Source organism: Pelophylax lessonae (assembly GCF_965119305.1).
Source record: "Pelophylax lessonae genome assembly, chromosome: 1".
Classification (NCBI taxonomy): domain Eukaryota; kingdom Metazoa; phylum Chordata; class Amphibia; order Anura; family Ranidae; genus Pelophylax; species Pelophylax lessonae.
Genome location: NC_138768.1, coordinates 519,113,362 through 519,135,993, shown reverse-complemented (window position 1 = coordinate 519,135,993; position 22,632 = coordinate 519,113,362). Strand labels below are relative to the sequence as shown.

Below are 22,632 nucleotides of genomic sequence, written 5' to 3'. Positions count from 1 at the left end.
AATGGCCTGATCATGAAGGGGGTAAACCTTCAGGTCCAGAAGTGGTTAATGCAGTGCTGCTGTATCACAAAAAAAATGGCCTGGTCATGAAGGGGGGTAAACCTTCCGGGGCTGAAGTGGTTAACGCAGTGCTGTATGCAAAAAATGGCCTGGTCATGAAGGGAGGTAAAACTTCTGGGGCTGAAGTGGTTACCACAGTGCCATATCGCAAAAAAATGGCCTGGTCATGAAGGGGGGTAAACCTTCCAGGGCTGAAATGGTTAACGCAGTGCCATATTGCAAAAAAAAATTGGCCTGGTCATGAAGGGGGGGGGGGGTAAATCCTTCCAGTCCAGAAGTAGCTAATGCAGTGCCGTATTACAAAAATGGCTTGGTCATGAAGGGGGGTAAACCTTCCAGGCTGAAGTAGTTAACGCAGGGCTGTATCGCAAAAATTGGCCTGGTCATGAAGGGGGGTAAACCTTCCAGGGCTGAAATAGTTAACGAAGTGCCGTACCACAAAAAATGGCCTGGTCATAAAGTGTGGGGGGGGGGGGGGTAAAACTTTCCAGGACTAAAGCGGTGACAATCTCCCCCAAGAAGGCCTGCAGAGACAAGGCTGCAGTACCGCACACAGGCGGTAGATGGCGCGAGGCCTCTGAGCAGTTCCCCGAACGAGCGCCGTTGACATTGAGGCAGAGAATGAGAAGGGAGTGATATGAGCCTGGTAAGGGAGGAGTGTGGAGAGGGAAGGAGGGAGGGGGGGATGTTCGGTGTGTAGATGGAGTGAGGAGACAAGGACTTGGCAGTTGCTCATAGTGGGGTTGTGTGTCCGTGCTTGTCCGTTGGCTGTAGTAGTTGTGTGTATCTTCCTACCTGTTGTGCGGACTGTACGTGTGGCCCGGGATCTGTCGCCTCTCCTTCCCCCGTCTCTCTTACTCTATCACTCCCCTTCTCCTCCCTGGCCTCCAGGATGTCCTGACTGGTCCTGTAGCCCGGGCTCAGGAGTTGTCACCTCCTGGGCTTTGGACCATGAGAGCTGGAATAGAGACTGAGCTGAGCTGGAGCCTGCTCCTTATACCTGGGCTGATACACAGCGATAGTGAGCGGGATCCAGGTACCTACACACCCCCTATGGCATGGAGCTGAGGGCTGAGCGACCACTGGTGGGACATTGACAAGGACCACACCTCCACCACCTCTTACACCCCCCACCACACTTCCATCCTTCCATCCTTCCAAGGCTCCACACTTCTTCATCACTTCTCCGTCCGGCCATGGGACCAGGGGGTCCGGTGTGAGGGGAGCACGTAACTTGGACCCCGAGTATGGGGCCCCTGGTCCCACTGCTCCTGGGGGCCCTGATTTGGGTCTGTGTATGGACAGATGATCCCAGCAAAGTCATCTCAGATCGCTATGCAGTCTACTGGAACAAGAGTAATCCCAGGTAAGAGGGCTTCCTTTATTTCATGGGGTATCAAACTTCTACAGGTAACTCTGTCCTATCCTATGGATGGAAGGTACCTACCGTACAGGTCATCAGTAGTAGGTTGTCCTCACTTACATTATGGTTTGGGTCAGGTCCTGAATGTGATTAACTGTGTGTGGGCTAACTTTGTGTGCTGTGTTCATGATGACTGCGGTGGTGGGGAAGGGGGGAGTACTCTCCATGGCTAGATATAGGAACAAACCAGCAACAGATATTATTAACTCTGACCCATCTTCAACTCTGTCTCTGCACATCTATAGCCTTTCTCAACCTTTATAACAAGAAGGAACCCTTGAAATAACTTTCCAGGCTCGGGGAAACCCCTACAGTGATTACTATAGCCACAGCACATAGTAGATGAGCATGGTGGTTAGTTGGAACAGTGCTGCTTGCACTGGTGGTCCGTCGGAAGAATACTTCTTATATTGGTGGTCAGTAGGAAGAGCACCCTCTAAATTGGTCATCAGTGGGAACATCACTCCTAACACTGGTGGTCAGTGCGAAGAGCACCCTCTAAATTGGTCATCAGTGGGAACATCGCTCCTAACACTGGTGGTCAGTGCGAAGAGCACCCTCTAAATTAGTCATCAGTGGGAACACGGCTCCTTACACTGGTGGTCAGCGGGAAGAGATCTGCTTACACTGTTGGTCAGTAGGAAGAGCATTCCTTAAATTGGTAGCCAGTGGGAACATTGCTCCTTACATTGTTGGTCAGTAGGAAGAGTGTTCCTTACAATAGTGGTCAGCATGAAGAGTTTTCCCTATATTAGTGGTCAGTGGGCAAAATATTCCTTACATTAGTGTTCAATGGGAAAAATGCACCTTACAGTGGTGGTCAGTGGGCAGAATGTTCCTTACATTAGTGGTCAGTGGAATGAATGCTCCTTACATTGGTGGTCAGTGGGAAGAGTGCTCCTTACATTGGTGGTCAGTGGGAAGAGTGCTCCTTACATTGGTGGTCAGTGGGAAGAGTGCTCCTTACATTGGTGGTCAGTGGGAAGAGTGCTCCTTACATTGGTGGTCAGTGGAATGAATGCTCCTTACATTGGTGGTGAGTGGGAAGAGAGCTCCTTATATTGGTAGGCAGTGGGAAGAATGTGCCTTATATTGATGGTCAGAGGGAATACATATAGCTAAAAAGATAATTGGTGTCAGTTATCACATATCTGAGGGGTAAAATTTACTCATTGATCAAGGAATCCCTAATAACCTCTGGAGGAATGCTTACATTAGTTGCCAGTGGGAAGAGTGCTCCTTATATTGGTGGTCAGGGGAAGAGTGCTCCTTATATTGGTGGTCAGTGGAAATAGGCTCCCCTTACAATATAGCTAAAAAGATAATTGGTGTCAGTGATCACATATCTGGGGGAAACAATTTACTCATTGATCGAGGAATCCCTAACAACCTCTGGAGGAATGCTTACATTAGTTGTCAGTGGGAAGAGTGCTCCTTATATAGGTGGTCAGTGGGAAGAGGGCTCCTTATATTGGTGGTCAGTGGGAAGAGTGCTCCTTATATAGGTGGTCAGTGGGAAGAGTGCTCCTTATATTGGTGGTCAGTGGGAAGAGTGCTCCTTAAATTGATGGTCAGTGGCAAGAGTGCTCCTTAAATTGGTGGTCAGTGGAAAGAGTGCTCCTTAAATTGGTGGTCAGTGGAAAGAGTGCTCCTTAAATTGGTGGTCAGTGGAAAGAGTGCTCCTTAAATTGGTGGTCAGTGGTAAGAGTGCTCCTTAAATTGGTGGTCAGTGGTAAGAGTGCCCCTTATATTGGTGGTCAGTGGGAAGAGTGCTCCTTAAATTGGTGATCAGTGGAAAGAGTGCTCCTTAAATTGGTGGTCAGTGGTAAGAGTGCTCCTTAAATTGGTGGTCAGTGGTAAGAGTGCCCCTTATATTGGTGGTCAGTGGGAAGAGTGCTCCTTAAATTGGTGATCAGTGGAAAGAGTGCTCCTTAAATTGGTGGTCAGTGGAAAGAGTGCTCCTTAAATTGGTGGTCAGTGGAAAGAGTGCTCCTTAAATTGGTGGTCACTGGAAAGAGTGCTCCTTAAATTGGTGGTCAGGAGGAAGAGTGCCCCTTACAATGGTAATCAGTGGTAAGAGTGCTCCTTAAATTGGTGGTCAGTGGAAAGAGTGCTCCTTAAATTGGTGGTCAGTGGAAAGAGTGCTCCTTAAATTGGTGGTCACTGGAAAGAGTGCTCCTTAAATTGGTGGTCAGGAGGAAGAGTGCCCCTTACAATGGTAATCAGTGGTAAGAGTGCTCCTTAAATTGGTGGTCTGTGGTAAGAGTGCTCCTTAAATTGGTGGTCAGTGGAAAGGGTGCTCCTTAAATTGGTGGTCAGTGGAAAGAGTGCTCCTTAAATTGGTGGTCAGTGGAAAGAGTGCTCCTTACATTGGTGGTCGATTGGAAGAGTTCTCCTTAAATTGGTGGTCAGTGGGAAGAATTCTCCTTAAATTGTTTTGTTCAGTGGGAAGAGTGCTCCTTATATTGGTGGTCAGTGGGAAGAATCTCCCCTTACAGATAGCTAAAAAGATAATCGGTGCTAGTCAATACATATCCAGGGGATAGAAATGACTAGATGATCGAGGAATCCCTAACAACGTATGGAGGAACCCTAGTTGAGAAAGGCTGTCATAGAGTATGGAAAGCTATTTTGTGTTTATCAGCTTTTGTTTGTAAACAGAAGTTTTCTGAGTTCCCCATACCCAGCAACATACTTGTGCTGTTTCTCCTGCTTGGTGTCGGTGGGTTGTGTGTATGTGAGATGCTGGCTTGTGTTGTAGTATGTCTGCTTTCCTGAGCTGATCCAGATGCTGCTGCTGCAGGAAACTCCAGGGACCAGAGCTTTCCCCTAATGCTCAGGATCATTATGAGCTACAAGTGCATTTGATGATCGCAGGCTGTCTCTCAAGGAACAGGCGTTTTGTATTGTGAATTTAACACTGCCGCAGAGCCTCAGAACAAAAGTAAAGCGTCTTAACACAAGCCTGAATCTTTGTATCTTAAAAAGATCTGTTTTTGATATAAGGGTGTATGCCTTCTTAATAGTAAATGCTTTTGTACAGCCTATTTTTTTTTTATTACTGGTGCGCATGATGCTGTTTTGGCTGGCAAGGGAAGCACATATTGGTTGGCATGCTTGGTGCATGTTATGTGGCACTAGTTGGCATTCACAATGCATATTATGTAGTATTTAGCCGCTATGACATTTCAATGCATGCTGTTGCTTGGAATGCTTTTTATACATACATTTTGTCAAACAATTAACTGTTCTAAACAGACTGACATTCCCAGCATGATTGCGCCCTGTAGTATTTATTTCCAAAGCCATCGCAAGTTTTCTAAACAATGCGATATTGTATTTTCCAAGTCGATGCAGGAAGGAAGTTATTGTGAAAGTTATCTTGATCATTTTATTTTAATATTTTCTTTGAGTGAATGGTATCGTGACCATTTTATTTTCTATGAATGAATGAAGTATGAATGTAGATTGTTACTGAGTGCAATATGCTGATTCAGAGATTATACAGTTAGCGAATGCGTTGTGTCTGCGTGTATATCTGTACAGATATAAATACCGTACCCGGGACATGTGAGGTCCAATACCACGTATGGGAGCATTCGTCTAGTAAACATCCCATACATGCCAATATTTTATGTACTAGCTAGTTTGCCAGAACTCTTTGGTGCTTATGTTTAATAAGACAAACAGAGCGCCGAGCAAAGCGCAGTATCCTATCGTAACCAATCACAATCCGTCTTTCACTAACCTGACTGCAGCAAAATGAAATCTAATTGGTAGTCAGCGATTAGAGCACTTTGCACATAATCGTTGCTGCTTTACTGCCTTATTAAATAAGCTTTATTATGTATTGCTCTGCTTTTGTCGGAGTAGTTCCATGTGTTATATCCATTACAGGATAAACCTAGGGTAACAAAGACTTGTTCAAATAGTACTTCATGCTGACTTATTGCATGTTTCTTACATGTACTGTATAGTGCCAATCTGCATGCTCTGTTCTACGTAGTGGAATGCATGTTGGCATGTTTAAGCAAGATCTACTCCTTACTACCAAAGTATGACTAGTTTGGCATCCTTAGCATGAGTCATGACCAGTTTACCTGTTTAGTAGTATTCAGTGATTTATTTTATTTTTTTTTGCAATATGTTCATTGTATTTTCCAACATTTCAATAAAATAAAATAAATTCCAAATGAAAGAAAGTAACATAGTATTGTCATAATACAGTATCATTACCCATCAATTAATGCATATCCTATATAAGTGTTTAATATCTTTATATTAGGTTACCGATTACATGTTTTTGCATGCAAAGTAATGTTGGCATGTTACAAGCATGTTTGGAGAGAGATGTGTATTCCATATGTATAATGCATGTATGTATATATAGTATATGTATGTATATGTATGTATAGTGTCACATGATCAGCATTATGTATGTAAGAAGAAGCATTTTACAAGCATGTTTGGAGAAAGACGTGTATTCCATATGTATAATGCATGTATAGTATATGTATGTATATGTATGTAGTACATGTATGTATAGTGTCACATGATCAGCATTATGTATGTAAGAAGAAGCATTTTACAAGCATGTTTGGAGAGAGACGTGTATTCCATATGTATAATGCATGTATGTATGTATATGTATGTAGTACATGTATGTGTAGTGTCACATGATCAGCATTATGTATGTAAGAAGAAGCATTTTACAAGCATGTTTGGAGAGAGACGTGTATTCCATATGTATAATGCATGTATGTATAGTATATGTATGTATGTATGTAGTACATGTATGTATAGTGTCACATGATCAGCATTATATATGTAAGAAGAAGCATTTTACAAGCATGTTTGGAGAAAGACGTGTATTCCATATGTATAATGCATGTATAGTATATGTATGTATATGTATGTAGTACATGTATGTATAGTGTCACATGATCAGCATTATGTATGTAAGAAGAAGCATTTTACAAGCATGTTTGGAGAGAGACGTGTATTCCATATGTATAATGCATGTATGTATGTATATGTATGTAGTACATGTATGTGTAGTGTCACATGATCAGCATTATGTATGTAAGAAGAAGCATTTTACAAGCATGTTTGGAGAGAGACGTGTATTCCATATGTATAATGCATGTATGTATAGTATATGTATGTATGTATGTAGTACATGAAGGTACAGTGTCACATGATCAGCAATATGTATGTAAGAAGAAGAATGTTACATTCACTTGGTTTGACTGATGCATACACATTGGAAGGCATGAGTTTGAAGGGATACATGAAAGTACATTGTATCACATGTAGGTAGGATGGATGGATGTGCAGCGTGCAGCATGGAATGATAATGATATGTACTGTGCAGGGTGTGTACATAATACTTGGTACCTGTGCAATATGAGCTGCCCAGGTACTAAGAGCATGTGCAAGAACTGTACATTTTCAAATAACTAATGTACAGTATATATAGCAAAGAGCATGTGCAAGCACTACATTTTCAAATAAACCATGTACAGTATATATAGCAAAGAGTGTGTGCAAGCACTACATTTTCCAATAACTCATGTACAGTATATATAGCAAAGTGTTGTTATTACTGAGTTTGGTAAGTGTGAAAAGAGAGAGTAAAAATAAAATGAAAGCACTGGGCGTACTGGTATAACGGGTACAGTGCAATGTATGCAAAGCTAAAGAGTGAGGTTGATATGAACACTTTAGTACAAAGGGAAATGTGTTGTGGAGCATACAAGATTATTTGGAGTTCTAGTTACATTTACAGTATAGTTCGCTCTATATACAATATATTATAGGGACAGATTAGTCTGATCGGCACATGCATAGGTAAGTACACCTGCTGTTCCATGATAGAATTGGGCAGTTTGTCATGACCATTATAGGGCTGCTCAATCTGCTGCTTTATGTGTGTGGACTTGCATGCCAATATGTATGACCAATGCAGTGTAGATGGCATGGTTAGTGTATATTAGTTGTATGGCAGCACTTCTAGAATTTAAACAATATAACATACTTTCCTGTCCATGTATGTAATTAAATATGTTTGGGGTTATTGCAGAGATGTCATGATCATTGTTGGCAATCTTGGCATGTATCACCTGTGTATGGTTCGGAAATGCTCATTAGCAGGGCTTGTTCATTTACTTGATACACTGTAGCACAAAGCATGTGGTGGAATGTGTTGCCCATGTTGGAAGGGGTGGCTAGACCATTCCTGTGTATTATGTGGAACAGTCTGATTTTCTCTGTGTGCGCACTGCTTAGTCCGTGTCACGCCCAATTTCCATGCTCACTTATGTATGCCTATTATATGTTCCCACATTGGCTTGTATGTTGTGTATTGTGTTGTCATGCTTGCATACATATTATTGTAACATTTTTTTAGAGTATATTTTACATGTAATACATAATATAGTATTTAAGCATTATATTACAGTACAGATGATCATCACCTGATGCGCACTGGTATTGCACTATTGCACTTTATGTTCCCATAGAATACATATATATGTATATATATTGATTTGCGATTGCACTGTTTTGTATTATTGCACTTTATATTTATATACATTTTTATATATAAGAGGATCTTCTGTACATAAGTTATTGGTTTTACCCTAATCTTCCACACACCTTTTTAGGCAGCGCCAATTACCTCATTTCTTTTTCCATTTTTAATATTGACTTCACAGTCTATATTTTAGGGGTAGGCAGCAGCCATTTTACTATTTATTATATTTATAATTTTTTCTCCATAGCGCGGATACTATTGTTTACTACCTGATCCATCTGCTTTGTCTGGTTTGGGCAAAGATCATCATGGCCACGGCCTGATTTGGACTGGTGAAGATGTCCTTGGCCAACAGATCCCAGGAAAAATCGGCTGAATGGGATATTTTCGGCTGTCTGCTATTGTCCCCCCTGATATAAGCCAGAAGCAGCATGCTTTCCCCTCCCTCCTCAGTGGGCATAAACATGTATGCACAGGCAACCAGAGCATGCTTGGTTACACACTTAAGCTGGATACACACTATACAATTTCCTTTAGATTATTTCCTTTAGACTTACCAAAACCATATAATACGAGGTCAAATCTAAACACTTTCCATTTGTATGCAGTCAGGCAGGACCTTGCACTACATAGAAAAGGTAAATCTGATGGAAATCTAACAACAAAAGTTGGATAGTGTGTATAGTGTTGTATAGTGTATAGTGTGTATCCAGCTTTAGATTTTTTTCTTTAGACTTACCAAAACCATATAATACGAGGTCAGGCCTAAACACTTTCAATTTGTATGCAATCAGGCAGTCTCTTCCACTACATAGTTGAAGGTAAATCTAAAGAAAATCTACCAACAAAAGTTGTATAGTGTGTATCCAGCTTTAGGTTACAATTTTTTAAATAATCTTATTTTTTAGACTATACCTACAAATTTAACCGCTCTCTAATAGCCAGCTAACAAATCCATAGACCTGAAATTTAAAACAAACGTTCTCTAACAAAACGCGTGCTGCGTAGCGGCTTTAAAAAATTATTTTAAAAAATGAAATAGTAAGTATGTTATTTATTTATTTATTTATTTATTTTTTTTAAATGAAACAAAATGAAGCTATCAAATATTATGTATCAAACATATTGTAGCAACCTCTCTGCTTGTTCTCCTACTAGGTACAAAATTCCAAAAAAAAGAATCTTGTTATTTTTACTTAGTTTTATTTTTAAAGCCCTCACACATGGAACTTGGCACGAGTTATACAAATATTTCAAGTTTTTAAGCATTCGTAAGTGTTTCAAGTTAATTTTCATGTATAACTGTACAGAATGAATGCACTCTGGTATAGTCTTTGGTAGGTTTGTCGGCGTTCGACAATGCAAAAAAAATAAAATAAATCTTAAAGTGAGTTATTATTTAGGCTCCGTTCACATGTAGGCGTTTTGGGACGTTTTTGGGGAGTTTTTCTGCTCTAGGATGAGCTCAAAAAACGCCCAACATAACAAATCCTATTCATTTCAATGGCCCCTGTTCACATCTGAGCGTTTTGACGCTGTGAGCAAAATGCTCAAAAAAGTACATGAGCTTCTTTTTGGGCAGATTACAGGCGTTTTCCATTGGTCTCTATTCAATCTAAAAACGCCTGCACAAAAAACACCTGTAAATTGCGGTAAAAATCGCGGTAAAATCATGGTAAAAAACGCGCGAAAACGCTACGCTCAGGTGTGAATGTAGCCTTATTAGGACATATTTTGGGGATCTAGTGTGGGCTGTTAGTACTCTAGTCTGGCTGTGCCGGATTCCTGCCACCAAGGACAGTATCTGTATTTAATATATTCTCCCTTTGTTGGTGTGGGTTTCCTTCTGGTAATCCAGTTTCTTTTTCCCACAATCCAAAAACATACCGGTAGAGTAATGGTCTTCCAGTCCAATCTGAGCCAGCTATGTGTGTGCATATATGACCATGGTTGAGATAGTAGACGGTAAGATCCTACAGGGGCAGGGCTGGTCTGAATAGCTTATGTTTTCTGTATTTCACCAAGGTCTGCGCATAAAAATAGTCAAATTAGAAGAATAATACATGATAATATATCTGTATGCGCGAACATATATGTATCATGTATGTTCATGTGTATACATGTATGTGTGTTCATGTATGTAGGCAACTCTGTACACTATAGCTAAAGGAAGTTAAGAGCTTTGTCTCCTAAAACATATCCTTAGTATATAAGTCTCCAGGCATGTTTTTATAAATCTCCAAGTACATTATATAAAATACCTAAATAGTTAGGTATGCTTCAGTCAGAATAATACGATGTTCCAGCTGAGAGATTGTGGTCTTTGCTTTTTTTTTTTTTTCCAATGCTTGATTGCTTCACATATGGATTTTATTTACGTAGATGCCTTCACATTTTTTTTTTTTTTTAGGCCTATTCCTCAGATTTGGGTTTCTGCCTGCAACTGTAATTCTGGCCTAGGATATTTCTTTTGTTCAGTTAAATGCTCAACACATGTTAAAATTCTTAAAGGATCCCAGGTCTGGCGTGGACTGACAATTTTTTTTTTTTTTTTTGCTCAGCATTTCCAGACCCATACGGCTTCTTTCCAAGTGCTTGAGTTATTAAATGAAAGAGAACAGTCTTAGAGGATTAAGCACCTCACATAATTTAACACACTGATAGTGATCTGTAAAAATAGCACTGCTTACTTACTCGGAGTGTTCTGGACAAGTTTTCAGAATAAAAATCAATAAATCAAGCAAAAAAGAACATTTTATCCCAAACTGTGTTTTTTTTTTTTTAGTAGAGCTTTGTTGGAATTGGAACATTCTCCTCTATGATTCTAGTATTTGCTATAGTAAGCACATATATTTAGTTGCGTAATGTGTTAAGGGACTGTTGCAACTTGTGAACTAAAGTGTTTCTAAAAGATAAATCTTAATTTTTGCGCTTTACCTTCCCTGATCTGTAATGGGCAACATAACATAGATATAGCTAGAAAATTACTGAAAATTACTAATAAAAATCCAATTCTATGTAACGATAATGAACAATAATATCTGTAAATACAAATGTGGCCAGTCTTTTTTAATAAATTATATATATATATATATATATATATATATATATATATATATATATATATATATACATAGTCTTTTTTAATAAATTATATATATATATATATATATATATATATATATATATATATATATAGTCTTTTTTAATAAATTATATATATATATATATATATATATATATATATATATATAAATGTATTATTTATTATTATTTTTTTTAATTGGATACATATTTACTGATGTACTGATATATTTTTTTTAACATAATATGCAATATTATCTATTATTTTTCTTGTTGTAGACTTTGATTCTAAATGTTCGCTGATGAAGTGCTTATTTAAACGCTTTGTACTCTATTATGTAAGTGTATTTGCATTTAGGCATTTTGGAAAGCATGTGTGCTGCATATGGAGAACAATTAGTTCCTTATCTGTAATTATATTGAATTGTTGAGATGGGAAATCTTAGGAACAAAGCTACCTGGGACATATTTTAATTGGTTAGTCTCTTCTATGTAAATTTAATTATTGTCCCTCTTCTACAAAATCGTTTGTATAACAGGTACATCTTATTGTTCTTGTAACCTCATTGTTAAAGAATATTTATTCGTCTTAATATTTTACAAAAAGAATCATAACCACATTTTTTTATTTTGTAGGATGAATATGAAGTAGCAATTTTAGGCTGTGTGTTTGTAATGATATATTTTGCTTTTTATGTTCGCTATTTTTAAAAAGTTGTAAAATTGTAAACCCCGGTACCTTTTTGCCTGCTCGTTTGCTGTTTTTACCCAAAAACAGAAGAAATTGTATTTGTACCTTCATATCATGTGTTCATATCAATGTTACCATACATGTTGCTTTTATGAGTGTGGGCCTGGGTCTATAGACTTAACGTGTGTCATAGGTTGTGATGGAAACTGGTCTTGAACACTTTATTATCACCTGTACCCTTTTCTTGTGTGTCTTGTATCTTTTTGTTTTGAATTCCATTTTTTTAAAATACGTCTGAAATGAATATGTTTCTGGAGGTTTTTTTGAAAAGTAAACTGGTTTACTTTTATGCCGCTTTTCACAAATTGGAGGTATAAACACACACACCTGTACATATACATACTCATTTTCTTAAAATGACTGTGCAAGCATACTTTTTCCTGATTTAAATTTGATTAAGAGAAAAAAAAGAAATATATATATATATATATATATATATATATATATATATATATATATATATATATATATGTATATATATATATATATATATATATATGTATATATATATATATATATATATATATATATTGTACACAGACACATGCATATTTTTTCCAGTAACACAGTGTTCTGTTCTTTTGTTCTTTATAAATTCGCCGCTTTTTGGTAATAGTTTATCTCACAACCTAGCTAAAAATGTTGGGACATTTTGAGAAGCTGATAAAACCATCTGTTTATATATATATATATATATATATATATATATATATATATATATATATATATATTTTTTGCATTATCTGCGTTTTACTTCTTGGAATGGGGATAGTTAGTTTCAATGTGCCTGTATTTAATGCACCTTTATTAAAATTTCTCTATATTGGAATTAGAATATATATGTTAAGATCATATGTACTCATAACAACAATCATTAACGCAGTCAGTCATAAACTTAAAATAGTAGTCATAAGATCCAACCGCATTTATGTCCACGGTAAAAATTGCCTTTAGCACCAACCTTATCTATAGTAAAAATATTTGTCCATAAAAATCAACCCCAATAGATAGACCCTACACCCAAGATCGGTCAACCGAGGAGTGTTTTCACAAATCAGAAATAGTTTTTATATATATATATATATATATATATATATATATATATATATATATATATATATATATATATATATATATTATATATATATAATGTGTGTGTATATATATATATATATATATATATATATATATATATATATGTAATCATCCTCCAATATTACAGTTATTGGTAAGATGGTATGATGAACGTGCCTTGGATTCTAGTAAAACAGCTACATGTATTATCTTAAATGCATCGCTAACTTAATTGAGATTTAAAAAAAAAAAAAATACGGAAAGGCCTCATCTATTCAAGCTAAACTTTGCAAACCGCTATAGAGTTGAAATCCATATGTGAAGTTTTTTACCTGCTAAGGGATTTGTTTAGTCAGTGTTGTGACCCATGGTCCCCAGATAAGCATAGAAGTCTAATCGGTGCTTGGTCATCTTCAGGGACCCCTGCAAGGAGGTATATGATAATTCTAGGTGCAGCCGTTGAGTTTGCACTAGTTATATAATTTGACAACAATCCAAAGTACCAATGTTTAGGCAAAAGCATAATCTTTCAGAACTCTGGGCAGGTGGTAAACAGACTGGCACAGGTCAGGACAGGCAGCACTAACATAGAATGCAGTTTACAGTCAAAATTCAAATTGGGAAGGGGAAGGGGGGTAGATGAGGGTAGACAGATGAATAATAGGAACCAGAAGACAGGGTGAAATCTTGACCTCAGTTGTAGCGAATTCACAAGACAGATACAGAATCTCACAAGGACCAGCTAAAACATTGTCTGTATTCACTAAACAGAATATGTACTTACCTTTTGGTGACATCACAGGCATGTTGCAGCATGCTTGCTCTTCAGTTCCCTAACTAGGCCTAAACAATGTTTCAGGTGAGTTCCCAATAGCAACATACCTTTTTCGAGAAGAAGAATTCTGAAAGAAGAGTCAGCCGTGTGGTTGATAGACCATTGATCATCTCTAGAGGAGGTCACTGTGTGCCACGTTTTCCTTCATTTTGTCAGAGCACAGCTCACAAGTAGTGACCAGTGATCCTTAAAATTGGTCATTAACAATCCCAAGAATTGTAACGCTCTGACATTATTAATTATTTTTACTTTTATGGACAACTTTTTGTAGACACTGCTTGCCTATTTATGCTGTACATTGATCAATTTGATTTTATTAAATTCATTTTAACTGAAAATAAACATGCAGTCTGCAGAAAGTCATTGCTATTCATGAATCACAATTACCTGGATTCCAACATAGCGTGATTCTCCTCACATTAGGCGTATCTCTGTATGGTTATTTGGACAATTTTAAAATTAGGAGAACGAACCTCATCCATTTCCCTGAGGTTATGTTATCACTAATTCTGAATAAAAAACATAATTGCAAAGAAGTATTATGTAGTGCATTGCATTACAGTTTGGCACATTAACAGAAAATATATATCTACATTAGGATGACCAAATTATACATTAATGATTTACTCAATATCTTGGGAGAGCTGATTGTGAATAAGTGGGAGTTGTAGACCTAGGAATCTTCTCACTGGGTCAGTCAACCAGCCCAAGAACTGCTGTAAATCATGCAGCGCATGAACATATCTTTGACTAATGGGGTGATCTAGTCATTGTAAAATATGTCCGGGGGCCTGCATTCCTTTAGATGTGTTCTTTAAAAGAAATGTACCCTAACGTTTGGATTATATTGTATCACGTGACTGGTACAAAATTATTTTGCAAATGTAAATGTAAAACATGTAGGTACAAAAATGTAAAGGATGCAATCATAGATAACATATCTGTAAGCATAGCAATATAACTCAACCCAGTACTGTTTGCGCCTAAATTGGTGGGATTTTGTAATAGAAAATCAGCGCAGTGTCAGAATATCATCCTTTGCTGTGAAAAACTCTTGCTTATGGAACCCCCATATATATTGTTTATTTCTAACAATCAGGCATTCATGAAGAAAAAAAAAAAATATAAGAACTTTGGAACTGCACACCTTAACATGTCTTAGCTTATCGGGAAATATATATCAGTAGAAGCTTCCATCAGTTCTGCTATGTCTTGTCTAAAGGGCCGTACACACTTGACGAAAATCGGACGAAATATCCTCCGATTTTTTTCTGTCTTCTCAGCGTTCATTACCGTTTTTAGTCGACAGTGCATAAATGTTCACGAAATTTCTCGTCCGATTTTTCTTTTTTTTGGCACATTTGTTCCTAGGTTGTCAGCAAATTCAGAAATTCAGATCATCCGAGGTCTTTCGTATCCGATTTTTCACGGACGTACTGCATACACATTAAACTAAAATCGGTCGTCTGGGGACAGATGAAAAAAATTTTGGTGTTTGTCCCTCCGTTTTTTTTCGTTGAAAATGTCGGCAACGGCTGCTGAAAGTTGTGTACACACTAGGCGAAAATCGGACGATTTCACATGGGGCGGGAATTTTCGGCAGATTTTCTTCTAGTGTGTACCCCGCTTAAGCTCTGCTGTCCATCAATATAATGTAGTGCAATGGGTGTGTACTGACAACAGGCCTAATTTACTATAAGTAAATATGCAAGAGCAGATAAAAATCACTATGAAGATTATAAGTGCAATGCAGTGCCGGTTTTCATGAGTGCGTGTAAATGTGTTGTACGCTCATGTTTTCCATGCCTAGTTTGTGGTACCAGTCTTCAGGGTGCATAAAACATCCAAATAGTGCTACTTTGTGATCTTATACTCTGATAAGGTACACTAGGGAATGTGCTTGTTAAGAATATACCTTAAAATTAAAAAAACATGCACACAATCTGACAAGCAGCACAATTGCTTACTATAGTATAAAATGCATATGCAGCAAGACAAAAAGTAGCTGCTCCAAAAGTACCCCTTTACAACATGTTATTAGAACAAACAAGGGAGCGCATGTACATACATAGTTAGTCTTCAAACTATGGCCCTCCAGTTGTTCAGGAACTACAATTCCCATCATGCCTAGTCATGTGTGTGAATGTCAGGGTTTTACAATGCCCCATGGAATGTGTAGTTCTACAACAGCTGGAGGGCCATAGTTTAAAGATCCCTGGTCTAGTTGAAAAAAGACAAGTCCATCTAGTTTAACCAACAGAAAAAAAAACACACACAAATAGAAAACCTCCATATACACAATCCTATACCCGCAGTTGATCCAGAGGAAGGCAAAAAAATACCCCAATAAAGTATCATCAAATTTGCTCCAGTGGGGAAAAATTCCTTCCTGATCCCCCGAGAGGAAATCAGATATTCCCTGGATCAATTTTACCTATAAATATTAGTAATCAGTATATTTGTGCATTTACATGTACAGGTATTTATTATTGGACCCCTTCTAAAGCAGCATCATGTGAAATCCTGTATGCGCAATAGCTGTGGTCAAAGTCTACACTTTGCGCTTGCACACTGTTACCTGCATTTGCATTGTGTTACCCTGTGCGCAGAGATGTATATTAACTAAGTAGAACTACTTCACTACTGTACTTAAGTACCGAAAGGCGGTATCTGTACTTTCCTAGAGTAGAATTTTTTTCTCCTACTTCCACTTTTACTTCACTACATTTTTTCAATGATTTCAGTACTTCTACTCTGATTTTTTTTTTTTTTATGCTGCATAGTTACTCGTTACTATTATAAAAATTACCACTGCCAGAACAGTAGATGGCAGGTTTCATGAAGCTCAAAACATGTGTATTATCAGCGCATACGAAAATAAATGCTACTGTATGTATAAATAAAAGCTGCATTTGAAATAATAAAAAACAATATGATGTTCAAACTTTTGACTTCTTTCTTTAATAACTACATAACACAGTACTTGTACTTTTACTTTCAGTACTTGAGTAGCAAAATTTTTAAAAAAACTACTTGCAATACTTAAGTACAAAAAATGTTGAATACTTTAGTACTTCTACTCAAGTCACTTTTTGATCGAGCACTTGTACTTTTACTCAAGTATGGGTTTCGAGTACTTTATACAACTCTGCCTGTGCGCAGGATCCACTTTGGAATAATATCTAAGACAGGTCACATGGCCCCAAAAGTATTTGAAAAAAAAATGCAATTTTTTACGTATGTTTGGATAATGGAGCAAGACACTCCTTAGCTAATCATTTCATTTGCAATCTGTACTTTATAAGAGATGACTACTTCTGCAGATGCTTAGTTATCGCTGGTCTATCTCGCAAACGCATTGTTGATACGCCCAAAGTGCTTATTTTCTAGTAAATCATGCTCAGTATTTTCAGAGCGACACTAGATTGCATATTACTGGCTTTACTTTTTGCAAGGAAAAGGTGGAAAAATAGTTTTTTTTTTTTTCAGTATAATTTTAATGAATGACAGTGCTATGGACACGCTACAGAAAAATAGACTATAGATTGAACACGCTAGGTTTGGCAAGGTTAAAGCAACCCTTGATATTCTTTCCAAACGTCTAGACTGTGTGAATGAATAAAGCACAGAGGAAGACATGCATATTTGGATTTGCTGGTCATAAATGAAACCCCAGTGGGTCTTATGATTAAAGCAGTACATTTCATAGTAATTAGCATGATCTCTAACATGGATTGATTCTCAGATCTCAGTTCAGCGGACATCATTCAGAGTTTCTCTGTTTTTTTTTTCCCCCTGATTCTCTTGAATTTTTTTTTCTGATCATTTGTTTGTTGTGATTGTTCAGTTGTCTACATGCATGACATCTTTTTATGCCCACTGTCTAATTTATTTCCCTTGTAAACCACATCTCGCCATATGGAGTTTATTTTCATTACAGAAACTGAACTGTTTGGGTCCTATCTCTGACTCATAGGCCTTTGTTTAATAACTTAGTGCAAAGAGCAATTATGTGCAGTAACCCATACCAACCAATCAGCATTTCCGATTGGTTGCCGGGAATTAGTTCCCTTTACACATTGCTCTTTGCCTTATTAAACACAGGTCATAGACAACAAAATGGATTTTGCACTAGGTGCTTTTAACCTTCACTGTGGAGCAAGCATAGTGCAATCCCTTGAGGCTTCTGCCATACATGACCAAGCACTGTCATTTTCTCTATTGATCAAACAGTATATCCTGTCTTATTCTGGTCAGCTGAAAATGGATTGTTACCAGTTGTATAATTCACCATCCACGGATTCATACTGCTTTAGTTATAGTTATATCTGTCCGAATATTAATAAAATAATACTATGTGGATTTAAAGTAGAGGCAGTGCATACATTTTCTTTCTTGGTCCCCAGAAATAATATTAAATGCCATTCTTCTGGCTTTGAATATCTTTTTCTGTGCATCAACTTCTTAGATTTTTTTTTTTTTTTTTTTACTTTAATCCACATTGAATTGAACAGATTGGGTACATTTGGAAATTTGAGTGGAAAATAAGGGTAATTAATGAGGACTATTAGCACCTACTTGTGAACTGGCCACACTTTTTGCAGCTCTAACACGTCGTCTGAGAGGACAGATCTCCAACATTGGTTTGATCTGAGCACATTCAAGAGTTGATTTACTAAAACTGGAGTGCTAAATCTGGCACAACTCTGCAGAGAAACCAATCCGCTCCCAGCTTTTTTTTTTGTCAAAGCTTACTTGAATACACTGAAGTAAGAAGCTGATTGGCTACCATGCCAGAGTATTTTCTTATTTTACTCAGTTCTACATGGCTAACACAATTCCTTTAACACTTTGCACTAAATCATTCACACTAATTCCTGTCTCACTAGTGAGTTCAGAATCTAAAGTGGGGTACACACTAGTAGAAAATCTGTCGAAAATTCCCATCCGAGGTAAAATCCTCCGATTTTCGCCTAGTGTGTACACAACTTTCAGCAGCCGCTGCCGGCATTTTCAACGAAAAAAAAACGGAGGGACAAACACCAAAATTTTTATCGTCTGTCCCTAGACGACCAATTTTCGTTTAATGTGCATGCAGTACGTCTGTGTGAAATCGGATACGAAAGGCCGCGCATGATCTGAAGTTGCTGACAACCCGGAAGTCTAGGAACAAATGTGCCAAAAAAAGAAAAATCGTACGAGAAATTTTGTGAACATTTATGCACTGTCAACTAAAAACGGTAATGAACGCTGAGCAAGAGAGAGAAAAATCGGAGGATATTTCATTCGATTTTCGTCAAGTGTGTACGGCCCTTTAGGATCCTATGACAATCATTCATACACTGTAGGGCTCATTTTGGGTGGAGATTTGTTAACTTACCAGTGTTTTTTTCTGTTTGAGGAATAAAACCCTCAAAGGCATAGAGAGAACATACAAACGCCATTCAGATAGTATCCTTACTGGGAATCTACCTTGATCCCAGAGCTTTAATGCAAGAATGCTAACCAATAATAATAATAATTAATAATAATAATAATAAATAATTAATTGTATTGTCCTTACGCCAAAATTAAAATACATGCAACCCAATTTAATAAAGCGTTCACAAGTGATCATATCGATTGGTTGGCATTGTTCACTTCAGCAGAGAATTATTGCTTGAGAATATGAACGGTTTCTTAAATTAGGCCAATGTTCGTCCATCAATAAAAACGAAGGGGTTAAATTACTAAAGGCAAATAGACTGTGTACTCTACAATGTGCAGTTGCACTCTGCAAATGCAGTTACTCTAGAGCTTAGTAAATGAGCAGAAGGGCTGCTGACTTCCATCATCCAACCAGGTGCAAGCAAAACTGCTGTTTTTTATTTTCCTTGCACGTGATTGGGTATTCTTTGCAAAGTGAAGCTTTACCTCATTTACTAAGCTCTAATTGCACTTGCAGAGTGCAACTGCACTTTGCAAAGTGCACAGTCTATTTGCTTTTAGTAAATCAACCCCACAGTGCTGTAATTAAATCTTATATGTTTTAATACAGTGCTGTAAAGGCTACAATGACAGATATATTGTGGGGTTGTTACATTTTTAGGAATATTGTATGGAGATTTTTGGTTATACGCTAGAAAATAAATGGACTGTCAATTCAACTATCAACTATAAATAATTTATGATTATTTAGGCACATTTTTTTATGTTTACACATCTATGTGCCTAAATTATGCTCATAAGCTCTTGTTTGAATGCAGTTTTGGTGTGTTTTGTATGCTTCTTATTGCTGCTCTTAAAAATACTGATCTAAATGCCTGATGGCCACTTATGCTAACATAGAATAATGTTTAAGGCATTAAAAGTTTGCTGTAAGCCTGTAAAAGCAACTTATTTTTATGCCTGTATGCAGGCCTTAACCTCTTGATGACCAGGCCTATTTCTGACATTTGTTGCTTACAAGTTAAAATCAGTATTTTTTGCTAAAAAATTACTTAAACCCTAGAGCAGGCATGTCCAACCTGCGGCCCAGAACCGCAGGCAATGCGGCCCACTGCCCCCTGACAATTTATTTTTTTTTTTTTGCTGGGGAGGAAGGAAGTCGTGTCGGGGGCATGGCCACATTGGCTTCCAACTAACTGCAGGCAGAGGCTGCCTTGGAATGGATCATCCTCTAGTTGTGTTAAATTAGTGCTGGGGGGGGGGGGGCGGCAGCGCGGGAAGGGCGCGGCTGTGTTTTATTACTTATATACCTTAACTATAGTATATATTTTATATGCGGCCAGAGAAAATTTCTCTACACTCAATGTGGCCCAGAGAAGCCAAAAGGTTGGACACCCATGCCCTAGAGAATAAAATGGTGGTCATTGCAATATGTTATGTCAAACTGAATTTTCGCAGCGGCCTTTCAAACTCAATTATTTTTTTATTAAATACACTTCAATTAACCTCCCTGGCGGTATGATTCTGTCAGGAATTCTGTACCAAAAGCGGTACAATTTTTTTCATGGAAATTTGGCGTTATGTATTATAGGCCTACAATTCTTAGTAATTACTGACTTAAACCTGACCAAAACAAGAGTCTAGTAGACATCCCAGATGTGATAAATTTGAAACACAAACGCATGAATTATAATCGAATCAATAATATAATTTTATTAATATATATAATAAAATTATATTATTGATTAGATTATAATTCATGCGTTATATATTATATATATATGTGTGTGTATATACATATATGTGTGTGTGTGTGTGAATGTATATATATATATATATATATATATATATAAAACGCATGAATTATAATCGAATCAATAATATAATTATATATATATGTGTGTGTATATAGGTATATATATATATACACATATATACATATATGTATATATATATATATACATATATATATGCATATATATATACATATATATATGCATATATATATATATATATATATATATGCATATAATATATATATATATATATATATATATATATATATATATATATATATATATATATATATATAATATAAAATGTTTTGTGCAACGTTTTTTTTTTTTTTTGAATTTCCCTCCCTAGTTCCGCTCCCATGCAGCATTGCTGCTGCAGGGAACGGAACTAGGAAGTCCTCCTACCGACAGACGAGCGGCGGAGATCTCGGCTGGCGGTCACAGCAATGAGAGCTCATCGCTGGATCGCCAGGATAAGGTAAGACACTCCGCTGCGCTGTCTGCATAGCTCTGCCCATTCACCCCGAGCGTGACTCGGGGATACCGATAATAGCAGGAAATTCCTACCCCGAGTCACGCTCGGGTTTACCGCTAGCATGGTTAATTAAAAAAAACTAACAGTAAAATTAGCCCAATTTTTTTGTATAATATGAAAGATGATGCTACGGCGAGTAAATAGATACCTAACATGTCACAATTTAAAATTGCGCACACTCGTGGAATGGCGACAAACTGGGGTACCTAAAATCTCCATAGGCAACGCTTTTAACGGTTACATGTTAAGAGTTACAGAGGAGGTCTTGTGCTAGAATTATAGCTCTCACTCTAACGATCGCGGCAATACCTCACATGTGGTTTGAACACTGTGTACATTTGCGGCCGCGACTTACGTATGCGTTTGTTTTGGCGCATGAGCACAGAGGGACAGGAAGCTTTAAATCTTTTTTTTTTTTTACTGTCCCTTTAAAAAAAAAATTCTGATCATTTTTTTTGCTGTCACAAGGAATGTAAACATTCCTTGTGACAGTACTAGGCAGTGACAGGTACTCTTTCTGGAGGGATCTGGGGTCTAAAAGACCCCAAACCCCTCCTCTACACTTAAAAGTATTCAAAACACTGCTTTATTGGTGTTTTTGAATACTTTGGATTTTTTTAAAACGGACGCTGTTGGCTGGTGAGTAAACAGGAAGTGACGTTGTGACGTCGCTTCCGGGTTACTACATCAGAGACACGATCAAAGCCAATTCCGGCTTTTTTTGGGTCTCTGGCTCAGGTCTCCTGTTGAGACAGGAGACCCGGGTGGAGAGGTGGAAGGCTTATCCACTTCAGTTGTTATTACAAGAAAGCTGATTGTCAGCTCTAAAAAATGGTGCCAGAGCTGCAGGCATCACCCCTGTACAACCACTTGAGCAAAATAACATACAAACATATGATTTTGCGGCAAATGGTTTAAGCTAAAAATGCTATACAAAGAGCTTTCTATGCCCCAAAATGTTTCAGGCTTCATGCACCTGGTAAAGCTCCAAAAAAAATACCTCATGTTTTGCGTATGTAAGTGCGTATATGCACATACTGCATTCAGCATAAATGCATCTTACTTGCCAGAATATTAATTTATTTTGTCCACTGGAAAAAAATATATGCGCA

General features: G+C 37.4%; 1 protein-coding gene across 1 annotated transcript in view; it reads left to right on the top strand.

Annotated features, from left to right (window-relative positions):
* The first annotated feature begins 858 nt into the window (after window positions 1-858).
* Window positions 859-22,632, top strand: part of EFNA2 (ephrin A2) — a 513,974-nt gene continuing 492,200 nt past the window's right edge. Inside the window, exon 1 of the mRNA XM_082256218.1 lies at window positions 859-1,426. Within this exon, the coding sequence (XP_082112344.1) occupies window positions 1,308-1,426 (119 nt within the window). The 5' untranslated portion in view covers window positions 859-1,307. The remainder of the gene's footprint in view (window positions 1,427-22,632) is intronic.